Source organism: Ictidomys tridecemlineatus, chromosome X (genome assembly GCF_052094955.1).
Source record: "Ictidomys tridecemlineatus isolate mIctTri1 chromosome X, mIctTri1.hap1, whole genome shotgun sequence".
NCBI lineage: Eukaryota > Metazoa > Chordata > Mammalia > Rodentia > Sciuridae > Ictidomys > Ictidomys tridecemlineatus.
The window spans coordinates 75632269-75651852 of NC_135493.1; the positions used below are offsets into that span (position 1 = coordinate 75632269).

Below are 19584 nucleotides of genomic sequence, written 5' to 3' on the forward strand. Positions count from 1 at the left end.
TAGCACCTGGCGTAGCTCATCAAAATATAATATCCTTTCCCAGATGATTGGAAATCTCTGCAATGCCGTCACACAATGAGGTGTGCAAGAAAGAGTTTGGGGATTGATTTTCATCATTAACTTGATATTGCATGGTTTTTGTGGGACTTAAAAAGAAATGCATTTTTATTACTTTTAAGTACTGCACATAGAGTAACTCCAACTCATCATATTTTAACAGTTATTTTTCTGGGGCAGGATGTATTTTAAACATGTCTATGTTAGAGTGTCTGGTGGATCATTTAGGATCAGTGTCCTGTTGCTTGATGAAATCCAGATCACTTTGATGAAATCCAGATGGGGAAACTGGGTCTCTGGCAATGGCTGCCAGATCTTCTCCATATGAAATCTCTCTAGTCTGTATGCAAATTCAAAACTCCATATCCTGGAAATCCCAAACCAATCAAGTGGCGCTCAGCTTCTTAGTTACTGGACTAAACACAGGGAAGCGATTCATTCTTCCCTGAGGAAATAAGCATTTCTTACATACATCTATCTTGGCACAAAAAGGGCTGGCTAAGCAAATTAATAGTGTAAACAGGATTGCACTGGGGAATGTTTGTCCTACTTAGGAGAATAAAGTTTTTATGCACTTTGTGCACATCTACTTATATACAAATAATTGATATGCTAATTACAAATGATTCCTAAAGACCCTTCCCTGAGGTGCTCTACTATGCTCTTAGTCTACTTTGAATTACTAGCATGTCCAGTGCTTGAAAGTAATAAAAATGCATTTAAAAATATTCTGTGATTTAGTCTGGCTTTCCTCTAATTAGGCTGAATTAGTGAGGCTTGCCTGTATTTAAATAGGATAGATATTTTTCTACTTGATCCTTAATACATTTAAGATGCCCCAACACCCCCTTCCCCCATCCCTCCCTTTCCTCTTCAGAATTGTTCCACAAGGGGCTGGCACACACACTCCCTTCCATTTCTAGTTCACTAGACAACTGTGCTTGCATCATCTCTAGGCAAATGCTGCCTTTAGTCCCTGGCACACTTCCTCCTTCACTTGTTAACTTGTTAGCCAGTTATTTGAGATGACTTTATTTTTTCTTTTGCAGGGATATTTTCTTTAGTTCTTCTTTAAGAGCCAATGGGTATGGATCTTTCTCGATTGCACAGTGGGTAACAGTGCACACAGACAAAAGTCCAGTCAAACTTAGCATCAGGCTTTTTCATCAGGTGGTGGATAGAGGATTTGACTAAATCTCTGTACGATCCATGTCAACAGAACACAGTGAAGCAGCTCATCAGTCCTGGCAGCTGCTAGGTGTATGGCAATGTCAGGCACAGTCATTCAAAGCCATAACATATTACAGCTCAGTCTAAACAGTAATTTTTCTAGGCTAGACTAAAGGTACAGAATAGTGACTACAAAATATGGGATGGGGAGGATTGGGGCAGGGGTAGGAAGTGCCTGGTATATAGAAGCTGAGAGGAGTAATGAATTTTGATGTTACAACATACTATTAAGCACAGATAAAGTTAAGTTAGGAATTCTTTTCAGAGAAAATCTACGTTGAAGGGTGTGATTCTCAAGCTTTCCATTTAAGCAAGGTCTTCCTGCCTCTGGATAGTTTCAGAACATGTTCCAGCATCAGAATGTATTAAACTGCTGCCAAAGAATCAGGTCACTTTCTCCAGGGGGCAGAGATCAGTCAGCACTAAGAAGAGAGGAGGGAAAATGCACATCAGAATGACAGAACAAACCCACAGAATTCCAGAACATTGTCCTCCTTGACTGAAATGGAAAAAAATACCATCTATGAAGACTTTTTCACTTGGTGTGTGTGTGGGTGTGGGGGGTGGGATGTTACGGTAAAGCTCAGGAACTGGTCATGAAAGACACCAGATGAGAGGGAAAGGAGGAGAAAATAGGCACTGTTCCTCTAACCACCTGGATTTAAATCCCTAAGGACTAGATGAAGGAAAATACCAGTACTCACTGCAACCCTAAACAATTTCTGGAGACTGGCAGGGTGAGCTCATTTAGAGTTGAGGAAAACTCAGATAATGAACCACAGTATCCCTCCCTCCAAATTATCTTACATTTTTAGGTACTTAATGTATTTTGAATTCAATATCTTAAAAGACACATCAAATTAGGAAGAATAAATGAATAGCCCACTTTGGCCTCATTTCCACCTGTGGCTAACATTAGCAGTGAATTTAATTAGTGTCTGAGTCATCTATTTTTCTAGAAACAATAGGCAATTTTACATCTGCCACACCACAAGGAGAGGCAGGATAGACATTTATCAAATAGAACAAAAGCATTTATTACAAATACCTTACTTACAGAGGGCTAAGTTCCTGATGCAAGGCTTACAGAATGAATTGGCTACTTCCTTTACCTTCATCATTGGGCAAAAGTGAGCTAGTGATTACTGAGTTAGTATAACTGTGACCCAACTGAAGGGTGGTAGAATGATTGTGTAAAGAAATCCTGCCAGCTCTCCGATTGTAATAAAAATGGGTATGAAGATGAATGTAAGGGGGTGGAGAATATAATACAATTGAGGGATAGAGTGATTGCCTAGCATGTGCAAGAGCCTAGGTTTAATCCCCAGCACACATGCGCATGTACACGCTCTTGTGTGTGCACACACATACACACACACACACACACACACACAGACAAATAAGTCTACATAATTATTTGTTCTCAAATGCAAATTCCTAGAGAGTCCATCACTCCTTATCAAATGAGAGAGAATTTTAACAATTTGTATGCTTCAAATATTTATGCATGAATATGTGAGTATGCATTGCTTTTGCCACGTCATGAAGCCAAAGGGAATGTAATTGTTGGGTTCCCTTTCACTGAAGATTTACTGCTTCTAAAACTGAATTATAAGAACTCTGGAGTCCCAAGTGGAAGATAATTTCCAGATGACTTATCATTATAATGAAAGAAAAACCTATCATCATTAAAACATCTCTTCTTTAAATATTAACATTAAAAGTCAATAGTGAAAGGAAACATTTCCCTTAAATGTCCTTTAGTGATATCCCTTGGTTCTCATTTTATTCAATTGGTATTGCCTGAACCACTTATAGCATGGAGAATCTCCACCCTATACGCACATATTAACTTTTGCCAGGACTGAGAGATGGTATAAATATTGCCTATAGTTGCAGAAATGCAAAGTTAAAAATCTTTAGCAATACTAGCTGTTAAAAACCACATGAAAAGGATGTAATTCCACAAGAAGATCTCTATAAAATGACATGTGACTCTGTTCACCTTCTAAAGCAGGAAGTCAGGATTTTCTCCTTTGAAAATGAAGGGAAAAGAGGATTTACAGAATCTCCATATTTCCAAACTTTAATTAGGAATTTAAAACCTAAGAAGTAAATTCTGGCAATATTTATTCTTATTTTCTGCCCATGAAATTACAAATTAAATCCTGAGGATTAAGAGATTCTTATTTTTGGCAAAACTCTAAATTGCACTTTCACCAACATACCCAATAGATTGTGTATACTATAGATCATGTGGTTCATTTGCATAAAGCTAAATAGTTTCTTTCTCTTTTTTAGGAGCTTTTCTGCAATCCTTGAGATAAAAATTCCCAAGAAGTATTGGGGGTGGTATTTTTCTTTGCAACAATGAAATTTCATACTTCCACGTGATACTTTGGAGACAAGGTAGTCAATGGTTAAGAAGTAGACAGATAGGGATTCAAACTCTGGCTTCACTGTTTCCTAGTTGCTTGACTTTAAGCAAGTCAATTTTTTCTCCAGTTTTATCATTTGTAGAATGAGAATAATCATACCTACTTTTAGAGGCATTACAGAATGTAGATTGTTACAAAGATCAAGAGAAGAAATGTAAAATTTTAGTGCAATTTCCTTCTTCTAGAAGCTAGACCAGGGTGCAGAAGCCTCATCTCTTGTTTAACATCACTAGTGCCTAACATAGTGTCTGTCATAAAGCAGACATTCAATACAATTTTACAGAATGAATGAATAAAATAGTTTTAAAATATTTAAAGATACACACCTAAATTGAATAGGAAAACATGTGAAATGTTAAGGCCAGCACCAGGTACAGAGTAAACTATGTAGCCTAGTAACTCCTCCTTTGCCTTCCTTTTCTTCTTGTTAATTAATGTTTTTAAAACTCTATGAGATGATGTCAGCTGCTTGACTGTTTTGTGGGAAGGCCAGAGTGGCTCTGGAGAGGTGAATTTTGGCTCCAGACCCATAGGAACTGATTCTATGCTTAAAACACTACTGGCTTGTATTCCAGAGGCAATGTCAGAATCCGAGGAAAATTCTAATACAATAAAGTATACTGTGAAGGTACCATGTTAAGTTTATTAGTGCTATGTTTTTTTCTCTTCCTTGTTGGGTGTGAGCGGAACTCAATACAGATGGACACAGAAATTCCACTCAAGAACAAAAACTTAGGTTTAAAAGAGCCATGTCTTTAATGACCCTGCTGTTGTTCTAGAAAACAAGTTGTTTTTGGGTTGGCTACTGTGGCTAGCCCATTAATAGTAGAGCTAATGTTTAAGAAAAGCAGTTGAAGAGGTAGTAAAAACTGCTGAATTCATGCCCTTGCACCACAAAAAATAAAATAGCAGCATATAATATTTCTCTCATAAAAGGAAAAAACAAAATATTACGTTTTTTAAACTTATGAGGTCTCTCAATTTTTCTTTAAGTTTTTGATGGGGACAAAAGTATTCCTTCAATTTTGAGCTATATAACACAAGCCCTAAGACTCAAGATAAACAGACCAAGGACAATTCAGATAGATTTGTATTAAAAAAATATATATATACACACACACACACACACACACACATATATATATATATATATACACACACACCCATATATATTTAGTTGTAGTTGGACACAATACCTTTATTTATTTATTTTTATGTGGTGCTGAGGATCGAACCCAGGGCCTTACATGTACTAGGTGAGTGCTCTACTGCTGAACCACAACCCTAGCCCCTAGATTCGTATTTTAATAGCTACTATAATGAACGCTAGTTCACTAGAATAAGGTTATTTCTCTGGTCATGTTGTTAGCATTTATTAGCAAAGTTTTGTATATGTGAATACAAAAACTGTTACTAAATGAGAACTCCAGCTCAACAGAATCTTTAAGAAGTCCTAATTATTGAGAAATCTATTTAACAATATATCTTCGTTTTGGTAAAAGATTTATACAGTGTCTGTATTATCTTACAAAGTTGAATAGTTGAATATTCTCTTTTTTTGGTGGGGGTACTGGGGATTGAACCCAGGGTCACTTGACCACTGAGCCATATCCCTAGCCCTATTTTGTATTTTATTTAGAGATAGGGTCTTACTGAGTTGCTTAGCACCTCACTTTTGCTGAGGCTGGCTTTGAACTTGCTATCCTCCTGTCTTAGTCTCCCAAGCAGCTGGGATTATAAGCATGTGCCCCTGTGCCCGGTGAATATTCTTAATTTTTTTTCATAACATTGAACTGTTGACTTCAGTATATGCATCTGTACTTATTATAGGTACCATATGCATAGTTTTCCTATGAGACATATACTAATAATCAGATATTTAGTAAAGATTGCTTTCTGGCTACTAGTGCTGTAAGATTATGAATAGGATACATACTAAGAAGTATTAACACAACTCTGAATTTCTTCATTCAAACTTGGTATGTGTCATGGAAGTTGACAGTGAGCAAGTAGCTAGGTCATTCTGCAGGGTTTGAGGTTTCAGAGTGGTACTCTGATATTTACCAAAAACTCCCACAAAAAAGAAGCAAAGAAGTACTTGTTATCATCAAAGAAGTACTTGTTATCCCACAGCAAAGAAGTACTTGTTATCATCACTCTCTCTTTCAAATTCTTGGGTGTAAATGTTCTGAAAATCAACAATGCATTTTAGGTAGTAGGTGAGACATAATTAAGACTATCTCACATTGCATTCAAATACTGCTCTGAGAGAAAATAGGTTAAACATAGGCAACAGTTCCTTGCTTCTTTCACACTGCTGGAGGTGGAACTCAGGGCATTTTCTATTTTAGATACCAAAACTTGGGAACTAGCAAACCCTTCCTTTGTTAGAACACCTTCCCTCTCTCACCAAACATGCATACACTTATATGTATGTATGGCCCCAGGGTAGAGTGGGGTTGGTGGGCTTTCATGCAAATCCAGATTAAAGGGGCTGGGGCTGTAGCTCAGAGGCAGAGCACTTGCCTGACACATGTGAGGCATTGGGTTTGAGGTTTATCACCACATAAAAGTAAACAAATAAAATAAAGGCATGCTGTCCTTCTATAACTACAAAAAATTAAAATAAATAGGTAAATCCAGATTATAATATACTTCTATCATCTCTATACTGGAGCCATAAGATTTCATTTGAAGGATGGAATAATGTTGATGTTCTTTTATGCTAGCTAAAATAGTACATTACTTGGTATACCAATTCTAGTAGCTCCCATGCAAACTATAAGAATCTTATGGGAATCATTAATTCTTCCCTTAGGATAAAATAACCTAGAAAAGTCTAATTAAAATATTGCCAATTACATAAAATGGAACCCAAGATTTTTGGTAATGTTAGAAAATGTTGATGTAAAAATGGTGCAACCATTATATAAAGCAGTATGGAGATTCCTCAGAAAAGTTGGAATGGGGCCACCATTTGACCCACCTATCCCATCCCTCGGTTTATAGTCACAGGACTTAAAATCAGCATACTACAGTAATGCAGCTACATCAATGTTTATAGCAGCTCAATTCACAATAGCCAAACTACTGAACCAACCTAGATGCTCTTCAACAATGGAAAAAGAAAATATGGTATACACAATGGAATATTACTCAGCCTTAAAGAAGAATGAAATTATGCATTTCCAGGTAAATGGGTGGAGCTGGAGAATATCATGCTAAGCAAATAAGCCAATCCCAAAAAACCAAAGGCTGAATGTTTTTTTTTTCTGATATATGGATGCTAATTTAAAATAAGTGGGGTAGGGAAGAATAGAGGTATTTTGGATTTGGCAGAACGGACTGAAGGGAGGGGAGGGAGTATGGGGGTTAGAAGGTTAGAAGAATGAATTGGACATTATTACCTTATGTGTATATATGACTATGCGACTGGTATAATTGCACATCATACAACCAGAAGAATGAGAAATTATACTCCATTTATGGATGATGTGTCCAAATGCATTCTACTGTCATGTATAACTAATTAGAACAAATAAATAAATTCCATATACAGTCTATTACAAAAAAACCTTTAAGCCATTTTTTAAAATGAAGGGGGTGTGTTCAATCTTAAAATGAAACCATTAAATTTCTGCCCGACTAGCTAGCAAAGTAAAAAACACTACACCAGAGGAACAACCTTAAAAAGGAATGAAGAGAAAAAGGGAGGGAGAGAGAAGGAAGAAAGGGGGGGGGAGGAAGAATGGAAGGAAGGTGGAAGAAATGAAAGAAGAGGAAAGGGAAAAAAACAATTTATGTGAATCCCAGAGGGAAAAGCAGCTCAGGAGCAAACTAGAAATTGGGTGACAAAAATTAGAGCATCTATAAGTGAACCAGTGATAAAGATGAAAATGAAATAAAAGATATACCAAATGACTTTTATAAAATAATGAGCCATTTGTATAACTAATATGCCATTTGAGGTAGGCAGATGGGTCAGACTCCATTTCCAAGACACATATTGAAAGGAGTCAAAAGCATAATTTGGGACAGAGTGAGATAATTACCAGACCTGGTAAAACTAGTTGGCAAAGATGGTTTTGTTTTGTTTGTATCACTTTTCCTCTAGTGCTCCACTACCTATTCCCTGCTCTTCTGAATACTCAAGGAGTTCATACTCTAACCCTTTGCAAATTGGCTATCTGTGAAATAATACGCCTATGGCAATGTGGCAGTGAGGAGGCTATGTTGGGCCAAGTTTTCATTTTAAGGTCTATTTCTAACTGTAGAAACAATGTCTGTTTCCTGTTAAAGGAATTTCAGGTATTAGTCCAACAGATGGGAGGGATGTTTGGACTAGGAAGCCTTCCTGGCACCCCTGGAATCAGAGGTGACTTCACATCATGCCCTGACCAGACTTGACTTCTGAAGGAAATCAAAGGAAACAATTATTGTACCTCTAATGAAAACCTGGAACCTGTTATTCTGGGTGATCACTGTGTGAATTGCCGGACTCTGCAGGCAAAAGGGCCTTGGGATCTATAAACTGATGAGTGTCTGGTTCTCTAGTAGGCAAACTGGAAGAATCTTTAATAAATGCTAGCCTCTTGGACACAAAAGCCATCAATCTACTGGGATGTGGGTGGCAAAAGGGTTTCTGTAAAGGGAAATCATGTATAATCTTTTCCGGATCTTTTCTTTGGGGCTAAATTTACTTTTAAAATGCTTCTAATTAAGTTTGATACTAAAACTATTTTTAAACATGAATTACCATGGGATTTAAATTTTTTTAATCATGTAGTAGAAAATGGTGTATCTAAAAAAAACGATAGGAAAGAAACAGACTTTTTTTTGACTGAAGGAGAACTAGTAGACTGGGGGGGGGGGGTGGGTACTGGGAAATCCTCAAATATGCAGATAACATTCAGCTTTTGCTGGCAGTGAAATGCCAAGCTGATGGGGGAGAAAGGAAGATCTCAGGAGGCTTTATGATTGGCAGATGAGCTTGAATAGGGGCACATGTAAGGTGATATATTTAGGGAGGGCTGATATTACAAATTATACTTGCAGGATGATGGGTGGTGACCTTTCAATTAAGACCCAGGAAAGAGCTCTAGGAAACCCTGTGAACAGTGCACTACAGAGAACAATGTAGCTTCCTGCTATGCCAAGGTGTGTGGGGGGGCAACAAGATGTTGGGCACTGTTAATAAGGGGATTAAAAGACAAACAAAATAATTCTCCTTTTACACAGAACCACAGGACATCTTCTTTGGTCAAGTTACATAAGCAGTTCTGATCTGTACATCTCAAGGACAGGACAGAGCCTAAGGGGAACAAAGAAGGGCAATTAAACCATCAATGGCAGGCTCAAAACAAAACAAGTCCAAAAAAAGTTGTTTTTCTTTTTTTTTTTTTTCAGTCTGATAATACAGAGGTAGCCAGGGGACATGATAAAAATCATGAAGAAGCTAGTGCTGCTGAATGACTGAGTGATGCGTTGGCTGGCCAAATCTCTGGAGCTAAGAGGCACTTTTGAAGCATAAAGTTTTTATTTTTTAATAGTTCTACTTTGTTTATACAATTGCCAGTGATGACGGCCAATGCAGGCCGGCTCCTTTGGGAAGTCCCTGTTTTCCACCAGAGGTTGGGAGAAATGTGAGCTGAGGCGGGGTGGGATCAAGAGTACCTCAATCCCCACTGCTTACCTTCAGAATTGTTGACTGGCTCACTTCCAGCCAGACTCACTCTCTCTGTTGCCATTGTCAGCAGTGAATTTGTGCCTGACCAATCTCAATTTTTATGAATATGAGTTTAGTTCCTCCCTTTTTCCTTTCCATAGGACTTGTCAACTCCAGAGGTCTACACACTAAACTGTCCACCGATAAGTATCTGTAATTTAATCCTTAACTATAAGGGAAAAGAACAGATTTCTGAGCCGGGGGAATAGCTCAGTGAGAGAGCACATGGTTAGCATGCACAAAGCTCTGTGTTTGATACCCAGCACTACAAATACACACACAAATTTCTTATACTAATTTTAACAGATAGAACTCAAGAATGCACAATGAAGAATTATAGAGGGGATTATAGAATTGTACAGAGAAGAAGCAGAGGTTTCCATAAGAGAAAACAGAGATATACACTGCCAACCTAATGAAATCACACACACACACAGGTTTCTTTAGCTGAGAAAGTAGTAGAAAGAGGATTCCCAAGGACAGCTTAAAAGTTTTTCATTTTCTTAATCATACCAGGAAGCAGGTAATATCAAAGCTGGAGAAAGGCTCTTATCCAATCACTTGGCCATCCCTAACAGGAGATGGCTACCCAATTAAATAAGCATAAGAAACAGTGTCTAAAAGCTATGTGGACATACAATTATACAATGTTTTTCTCTTTCAAACTGTTGCTTGAAAAAAAAAAAAAGAATTCTGCCAGATAAGGGAACATTTCATTCTACAGAAATGCAATCCTCTTGCTCCTGGCTCGATGGTTTTGTAATACCTCTCACAGATGTGGTAGTACTTCTCATCCTGTATGCCATCCTGAAGGGGCACATTTACACTATAGTACCGTCCTTTCCCTAGGCCGACATCAGATACATCACCTGTTCCTGTAATAGAGAAGAACACTGTGTTCAGTTATTAGGAACATGTGAACTAGAAAACTTGAAGGATTGTCTGACAGGAATTTAGAAGGCCAAAACAGTCAGTTAGCAGAACAATTCTGAATTAGTAATCATTTTCTAAGGGAATGAAATTATAAAAATAATATACAGTAGGAACAAGGATAAATAATGTTGGGGAAGCCAGGAAACTGAAAAACCTTCATTTTCATCTTACTGGATGAAATAAAAATTAAGATATTAACTCCTTTGCTTGATTCTTTGTGCTTTTGAGGTTGACATAATATCACTGTGTCACTGCAATTATCAGGATGTTAGGAATTACTTGTGGTATCTGATAGTACAGGAAGTTTAACTGATCTGCCTATTAACAGTCCATAAAAATCATCTGGAAGAAGAAACCGTGTTATTGTCATTCCTCTTATCATTGTCACCTGAAATGACCTGTGTTGAAATTTTGTGTAGAATAGCCTCCATAACATAGTAACAGGATGGAGCTATACAAATATAAGATATAGGGATGTACAGAACAATTGCAGTATCTATTCATCAAAAGTAAAGGGAGCACATAAGTCACTTGCCTGGGAAAAATCCCGGGGAGAATTTGTGCAGGGACACAGTCATGACTTTGGAGGTGAAACTGAAGGCGTCTTCTACACCTATCAGAGAAAGAAATGTCAGAAGAATCACTTCATATATAGAACTTCTGTTTCTAATACCTAAAAATCTAGAAAGCAGTTGTGGGAAGAAGGGGAGAAAGGAAGGTGGCAATAACAAAACTAACAAGCCAAGGAATAAAAGTGACAAACCCCTGGTCTCTGATCTTTGTAATTAGAGATGAGGTAGAACTTTGGCCTCAAGTGAAGTTTGGGGGTACCCTTTCAAATTAATGGCAAACTATAACTGGACTTCTCCTTTCAAAGCAAAGAGATGCCTGGGCTTTCTCTGACATCTGTTCTAAAATGTGGAGAAGGGAATGAGCCCAGAATTAAGACACTATCAACAGAACTGAATAGAGGACACTGGCATCAACTTTGAAGTTTTATGTTCTATTTTCTTTTCAAAGAAGTATTATGTGATAATCCCTTAAAAAATATAACCAATACAAACATTAGGCATTACATGGTGAAAGCCTAATTATAAAGTACTTCGTTATAATGCATATTTGGTTATATATGCAGGATTCTCAAAGTCCTGTGTGTACTAACTAACTTATAGTACATCCTTCTGGCTAAAACATGGAAAGCTGAAAATAGTCACCGTCTTGTTCCTTAATAGCAGCTTTATAGCAGAATTTTAAAGCCTAGAGAAACATGGGGGAGAGACTTTTCTAGAAAGGGGTCTCCTTTCCATTTAAACAGGGTCAGAAAATGATTGGATGCCTGGGAGTTAAAAGCTGGGATTTAAAGTAATTCTCAGAAGCCACTTCTTGTTCAATAACCATGCTACCCGTTTCTACCCTTTTCCTCTCAGAATCATATACTGTCATACTGTGGTTCATATAATCAGTCTATAAAGTGCAAGGACTATTAGCAAATTTGGGTACTATCCTCCTTTATATTTCAAACAAAGATATTGTCTCAGTGTTTACTTAATGTATTCAGTCTTCATTAGAAGCCAACAGAGACCTTAAAAAAATATTAACTCTATTTGTACATAACAGGTATGTTTGAATTTCCCAAGCTTATGTTTTGCCCTAGGGAGGCAGTTAAAATCAGTTAAGGGCTCCAGGCAGAAAGTATGAAGTAAACAAAATAAAACAAGATAAATGAAAATAGCATTTCAATTTAGAAACAAGGATAGTTCATGAAAATTCTGATTATTTATCCATCCAGAGATATATCAGCTTACTTTTTTCCTGACCATGTATATGAGTCCCTGTTTTCTCCCATGTTGACTAGCACATGACTGGCTATTATTATTCTTTTTAATCCTAGGCAGAAAGAATGGTCTTGTTCTAATTTGCATTTCTCTGAGTATTAGAGCACTGAGCACCTTTTCACATGCTTAGTAGCCATTTGTATTTCTTCTTGTAGGAAATACCATTAGGCATGGTTATAAACTCATACTTAATTTTAAAAGGACGTAATCAGATAGGTGTAGGATATGGAGTTGGTGTGAAAGAGGAGAGTGTTTAGGCAGATGAAAGGAGGTGAAGACGGGGTAGGAGTGGTTCGTGAAGCCACCACAGGATGTTAGTTATGGAATCATGGGAGATTTAAAATAAACCAAATGTGTAAGAGTTTGGGGGTGGGGCAGGGGTCACTGGAAGGGAGGTGCTGAAGAGGGGAAATAAACTGAAATGAAACACACCATAAAAGTTGGCTAAAACAGGAAACTCTAAATGGTGTAGAAATAACATTGCAAATGGAAAGAACGGTTTCAGGTGACAGTCTTATTTCATTCTTATATGTTTCAATAGAGTTGGTTCTAGTCTCGAACTCTGGTACTAATACTTTGCATTTCATAATCATTCATTCATACAACAAGTATTTTACTAAACCACTACTATATACAGATACTATTGGTTCAAGGCATTGTACAAGACAGAGAAATAAATAATTTGATCTGTGTTGTGAAGGTACTTAAAGTTTCTATGAAGAAACAAGACACAGACATGTTAAAAAATTACCTAATAATATGAGACAACATGTAAGTACATAGCAAATCAGTGCTATAAATAGTACAGGACTTGAGAGGTAGAAGACAACCCTTGGGGTAGGGTGATCAGGGAAATCTGCTGCTGTTGAACCTTGAGCAAATGGATAGAACTTGGAGATGCAAAAAGGGAGGAGAAAGCAAAATTAAGTTAGGAAAAAAGGGAGGCAAAGTCAGGGAAGTAGGAATAGTGAGACATGTCATGAATATTGAGACACACTCATTGAGTAAGAGTAACCTGGACAGAAAGTAGGGAGAGATAAGACTGGAAAGATGAGGTGAGGCTTGTTTGAGGTGAGCCTTGAAAGATAGGGAAAAGACTCGACTTTACTTCGAAGACTACTGTTTTTTAAAGTGTGGCCTGCAGAACAACTATAGTGCTGTTAAATTGTACATTCTTTGGACTTACATCTGACCTACTTAACCTGAATATCTAGTGAATGTGGCCCAGCAATCTTCATGATAAAACAACCTCCCATCCAGATGCACAGGTAAGGTTGAGAAACATTGTTCTAGGCCAGGGGTCAGAAAACTAAGTGAATAGTAGATAGTAAACACTGTAGGCTTTTCAAACTAATTACAATCTCTGCTAGGCACACACTTATGCATATATATGCACACATACAAATTTTATGTTTTTACAACCTCTAAAAATGGGGAAAAAACATTCTTACTCTCTGACTATACAAAAAGTAAGCCCTGGGTCAAATGCTGCCCCTTATTATAAGGAATAAGGAGATTCTAAAGGTTTTTGAGCAAGGCTGTGTTTTGCAATGGCCAAGTATTCAGAAATTCAGTGACTGTAGTTCTCAAGGTAGTATGTTGGTTTTTCCAACCTCTCTCTCATCTGTTACATTTACTTTGTATGTGTGTGTGTGTGTGTGTGTGTGTGTGTGTGTGTGTGTCACTGGGTATTGAACCACACAGCTACATTCCCAGCCCTATTTTATTTTTTATTTTGAGACAGGGCCTCACTAAGTTGCAGAGGCTAGCCTCCAACTTGTGATCTTCCTGCCTTAGCTTCTTAAATTGCTGGGATTACAGATGTGCACCATCATGCAAGGGTCTATTACATTTACCTTTATGTCACTGGTCCATGTTTCTAGCATCCGTTTCTAGCATCTGTGCAGGAAACACTCCCTGGGGAGCTCCCCCCCACCACCACATTTCTTCATTCTTCTTTCTGTTTTGACAGAAAAGCTAACCCTAACCTTAGACACATACTTATGCATGATTATGTGAGTATGTCTTGTCTAAAAAATTCCCAGGAAAATAGGAAGTAGCAGTCACTAAAGTTGGGGACAGGGGATATACTTAATCAATCATTTAATGGATAAGTGTTCTTAGGTGAATGGAAATACTGTGTTACAGACAGGACAACTGTCACTGTAGGTCTATGTTCTAGATAGAAAATACATAGGAGGGTTGGATAAGTCTTTTCAGTGGAGTCTTCTAAGAGGGGATTAATAGGTGAGCACAAAGTGTTAAGAGATTCTGCCATCACAAGTTAAGGAAGATGATCTGGGTTTGGGCAGGACTTCATATTTTAGCAACATAAAGAAAGTGGCAGCCGGGTGTGGTAGCTCATGCCTATAATCCCTGTAGCTGGGAAGGCTGAGGCAGTCGGATTACAAATTCAAAGCCAGCCTCAGCAATTTAGCAAGGCTCTAGCAACTCAGCAAGACCCTGTCTCTAAATAAAATACCAAAAGGGCTGGGGATGTGGCTCAGTGGGTAAGCACCCCTGGGTTCAATCCCTGGTGCCTCCCAAAAAAGAAAAGCAGATTTTGGTCACTACAGAAGTTGATAGTTTATTGGCGAAAAACTTGGACTGTCTGTCCTTCATATACCTATTTTATCCTGAGAGAAGTACCATTGAGAAGAGACAAGACTGTCAGCTCTAATCACAAATTTGCCTTAGAACTGATGGAAATGGCCTGAGGGAGGTTACTGTGCACTGGAGTAAACACTAGTTAAGAGTTCCACTTCTTCCCATTCTCTACTATAAAGCTCTGCTACAGGAGGAGAGGAGAGAGGAAATGACAGGAGGCTGGCTTAGGCAGCAAAGGAGGGATTGGCGTGGGTTAGAGGAATCTACACTACTTACTTTAGAATTCTCAATTAGGAAAATTTCAATTGCAATAGCCATTCCTCCTCTTACCAGTTGCCTAGAAGTAGCTTTACTGATCAAAACCTGCTGTCGTAGCAGCAAAGCATCTTTGAAACTGAAGGGCTTACCATCTCCATGGTGCAGATCCAAATCCACATAGAGAATACGGTCAAATTTCCGTCGCAATCGTAATATTCCCAGGACAGCATCATTGAGATAACAAAAACCAGATGCTTCATCTCTGCAAGAAAACAAGTTGCTACAGCCAACAGCCAAAAAGCAATCCAAGGGAGTCTTTACAGCCAAGGATCTAACCCTTGAGATCTAGTCCCTTAAAATTTCCCCTTCTTTGAAGAAAAACAAAAATCCAGCCACAAAGATTATATAGTAAGTGGCCTAGAATGATTAGAGAATGAAGTGTTTTGGTAAATACTCAGGTTGACTGATAACATTTTCCATTCAAGATCCCAGATTTTCAAAGCATTAGAATATAATAACTATACTGAACAAAATAAAACCTTTCTCTGATGATTTAGGAATCATGTCAAAAAATATGTAGTACCCCGGGCTCATTATGATGAACACTGATTTTCATTTCTAGAACTGTAAGGCTAGACTCTAGAAGCAGCCTTAAAGACAATCCTGTAGGGGCTGGGGTTGTGGCTTAGTGGTAGAGTGCTTGCCTAGCATGCATGAGGCTCTGGGTTCGATCCTCAGCACCACATAAAGTAAAATGAAGACATTATGTCCACTTATAACTAAAAATTAAATATTAAAAAAGACAATCCAGTAGAAGATGATGGAGATTAGATTTTCTGTACCGGCCCTATAACCTGGGAGTTATTTTTTTAAATTAAAAAAAAAAGTCTTGGCACTTGTTGCTCATAAAAGCTGAGTGTAGAATGTACAAATGCATAACCTCTTGGGTAGCATAACACAGTTGCCTTTCTGTAAATGTAATTATTACAATGAAAAAATGAAGCAGCCTTTTCTAAAGTTTATTTTGTTTCCTTCACAAAAATTGTCCTCATTGACTTTACTAGTGTCCTTTACCTTTTTTGCTATTGTGTCACTTTATCCTCTTGTCGACATAAACGTGTTCTTTTATTACACATTTATGTGAAATAACGTGTTCTTTTATTCCACTAAGCTTGCCTGATTAGATGTAGAAGAACATTATCTTTCATCAGAATGCATTATAATTTCTTTTAAGGCCTCATCCAAAATGTTTCCATTTCTTTTGCTTCCACAAACACTACAAATATTTAGCCCATTTTTGTCTAAGCTCACCCTGAAGTTTTATTCAAAGCAGAATTCTGAGAGGAATGACAGTTAAAATGCATCTTTGCTACTATGAGAAATCTTTCTAGTGCCTACACAATGCATACACTTCTTCATGAAATCACTTTTTTTATTGCATTTCATATTCTAAACAATGCCCTGGTTCACAGGCTGAGTCAATAAGACAGTTTGATGGAGAGCAGGAAGTTGGTAAAAATATTGCTTGACACTGACTATGCTTCATTGAGGTGAACTCAACAAGCAGCTTGACAAGGAACAGCTTGGTCTTAGGTATGCAACCAGAAAAAGAAAAAAAAAAACAAGCAAAGAAAAGAATTTGTCCATCCATGAATTCTCTGTAAATAAGAATTAAATATGTGACTTTGAAAGTTCTTAGATGTCAGTGCTATTTTCCAGTTATGGAAAGTTTACATTTTATAAATCTATTGTCTCAGTACATCAAGACATATAATGTACTCTTCTATTAAGCATCAATAACTTTGGGTAGATGGGACAGAACACTGAATGGTAGGTCAAAAGAGGAGGGAGAAGGAGGAATACAAATCAGTATAGGTAATAATTGCTTCCCTCAGAGAACATACAATGAAGTTAGGGAGAATGTCATAAGTACAGAAAAAAACAAAACCAAAAACCTAACCATCCAAACAAAAAAGGCAACCAGAAATAATACGGCATATAAAGGAGAATATAGAGAACTTCTGTAGACAAACTTGGCAAAGTACACTCATGTCATTGTCAATATCGGGCTGTATTTAGGCCCCATGGTTCTACAAAGTAGTGATGGCCAAGAAGCTCCCCACCTCTCTGTGTTCTGAGGGCTGATAATGGAGAACTGATCAGTTTGCTCTGACATATTCCAAAGTAAGACCCATCCTTTCTTATGAATCCCATTAAGACTCATGGATAACTACCTTGTTTACCCTTTCCTAAAAATCTCCTGGGCCTCTTCCTTTAAGATGTTCCTAATTAATGAACATTATTCCATGACAATAGCCTGAATAATGATGATGATGTCTGTAATTCAGAAAGTCCTTTATGTTTTTTTGTGTGAATGTGTAATATTTTCCTACTTCTGGATGATATTACCAAATTAGATTAGAAAATCTCATAAAGGAGCTCTATTCTCATTGGCTTATAGAAATGAATAAGCATTTAGAACCAAGCTTGGGCATGCCTATAATCCCAGTGACTTGGGAGGCTGAGGCAGGAGGATCGTAAATTGGAGGCCAGCCTCAGCAATTTAGCAAGGCCCTAAGCAATTTAGCAAGACCCTGTTACAAAATAAAAAAGTGCTGGGAATATAGCTCAGTGCCCCTGGGATCAATCCCCACTATGAGAGACAGGGAGAGAGAGAGAGAGAGAGAGAGAGAGAGAGAGAGAGAGAGAGAGAGAGCGCGCCAGGCACACACCTGTAATCCTAGTGGCTAGGGAGGCTGAGGCAGGGGGATGGCAAGTTCAAAGCCAGCCTCAGCAAAAGTGAGGTGCTTAGCAACTCAGAGAGATCCTGTCTCTAAATAAAATACAAAATAGGGCTGGGGATGTGGCTCACTGGTCAAGTGCCCCTGAGTTTAATCCCTGGTACCATACCACCCCCCCCCACCAAAAAAAGAAAGAAAAGCATTTAAATAAAAGGAATATTGCTTAAATTACCATAAAATAAAGAAATTGAACCTCCAAGACTTTCAAACTGCTAAAAAGAATATTCCTATAAAAACAATTGTAACAATTCAAGTTCACATAATTTAGATCAATTTTTGGCAAATAGGACTGATTTAGTAATTTTAGTTTACTAAAACTAGCTGTCTTTTTCTGACTTATCAGTGTTAGGTAAAATGTGCAGGTAGAATTTTTGTTCTACTTAGGTATATTCTTCCTAAACACAAACAGGCTTATCGATTGAATGAACTAATGTTACTTCTATTAAATGTTCAAGTTTATGAATAAAATAAATTTGTTTAACCAAGTTGAGTCATTCTGATAATGAACTTTATTGCAATAGTAATTATGTTTTGTAGTTGATCAGCTTGAAAATAATTTACAAGATCTTTATGTAACTGAAAACTTTGAACTGATATTAAATTAAATTAATTAACGGAGAATCATTAGACACCTAGACCATTTCTAAGTAAAAGAATGCTGAAGGCTGCGGTTGTAGCTCAGTGGTAGAGCACTTGCCTAGAACATGTGAGGCACTGGGTTCGATCCTCAGCACCAAGTAAAAATAAATAAATAAAATAAAGGTATTGTGTCCAACTACAACTAAAAATAGTTTTAAAAGAATGCTAAAACATTACTACACATAATTTTAGGTTTATATGCTTTTACTTCTTATTTTTACAAGGTACAGGGAGGCTATATATATTTGACTGTACTTTTTGTCACTTAGAAAAATTGTACTATAGGGCTGGTGTTGTGGCTCAGTGATAAAGCACTTGCCTAGCATGTGTGAGGCACTGGGTTCAGTTCTCAGCACCACATAAAAATTGATAAACAAATAAAGGTCCATCAACAACTAAAAATTTTTTTAAAAGTTGTACTACAAAGGATGTGTATGGATACCAAAAATTGCAGAGGGTTCACAGAAACAGAATTTTATTTGTTCAGGTCAAAGCTGGCTATGGTTTGATGAGTTTATTTATAAGATTTTCAAAAAGAACTTCATGGCTTGGGTTGTGGCTCAGTGGTAGAGTGCTTGCCAAGCATACATGAGGCACTGGGTTTAATCCTCAGCACCATATAAAATAAATAAATAAAATAAAGTACTGTGTCTATCTACAGCTAAAAAAAATTTAAAAAGAATTTCAGTTGTTACTTTGGTAGCACTTATACCAAAAAGAACTCCAATATCAAATATACTGATGAAAAACTAGAGTTTTGCTCTCTGTTCAAATGGCAAAGGTTTTTCTTTTGGATTATTTGTCTGTTCTTAATGACAGGTTAGAAATGGTTTGCTTTACCTTCCAAATAATCTTCTTAGATAACAAAGATTCTGTGTTTTCCCAAGGTAATCTTTTATGGTTTACTACTTTTCCTCCCCTGCAGTGCTGGGGATGAAACCTGGGCCTCACACATGCTAGGCAAGCATTCTACCACTGAGCTACACTCCCCAGCCCTCTTCTATCATTTATGTTGACTTTGGTATGTCCTTGACTATCTAAGAAAACAAAGTCCTCCACTG

The 19584-nt window shown here is 37.4% G+C and overlaps 1 protein-coding gene across 5 annotated transcripts in view; it reads right to left on the minus strand.

Moving 5' to 3' along the window:
* Positions 1 to 19584, minus strand: part of Hdac8 (histone deacetylase 8) — a 226671-nt gene that overhangs the window by 136901 nt on the left and 70186 nt on the right. For 4 of the 5 annotated variants that reach the window (XM_040281895.2, XM_040281892.2, XM_005339995.4 and 1 more), the window contains exons 5-7: positions 15233 to 15345; positions 10919 to 10996; positions 10217 to 10325 (exon numbers count right to left, since the gene is read on the minus strand). In XM_040281895.2, coding sequence (XP_040137829.1) covers positions 10217 to 10325; positions 10919 to 10996; positions 15233 to 15345 — 300 coding nt within the window. Of the gene's footprint in view, positions 1 to 135; positions 1710 to 10216; positions 10326 to 10918; positions 10997 to 15232; positions 15346 to 19584 lie in introns of those variants that run through there. The other variant, XM_013365046.4, reaches the window with a different exon arrangement.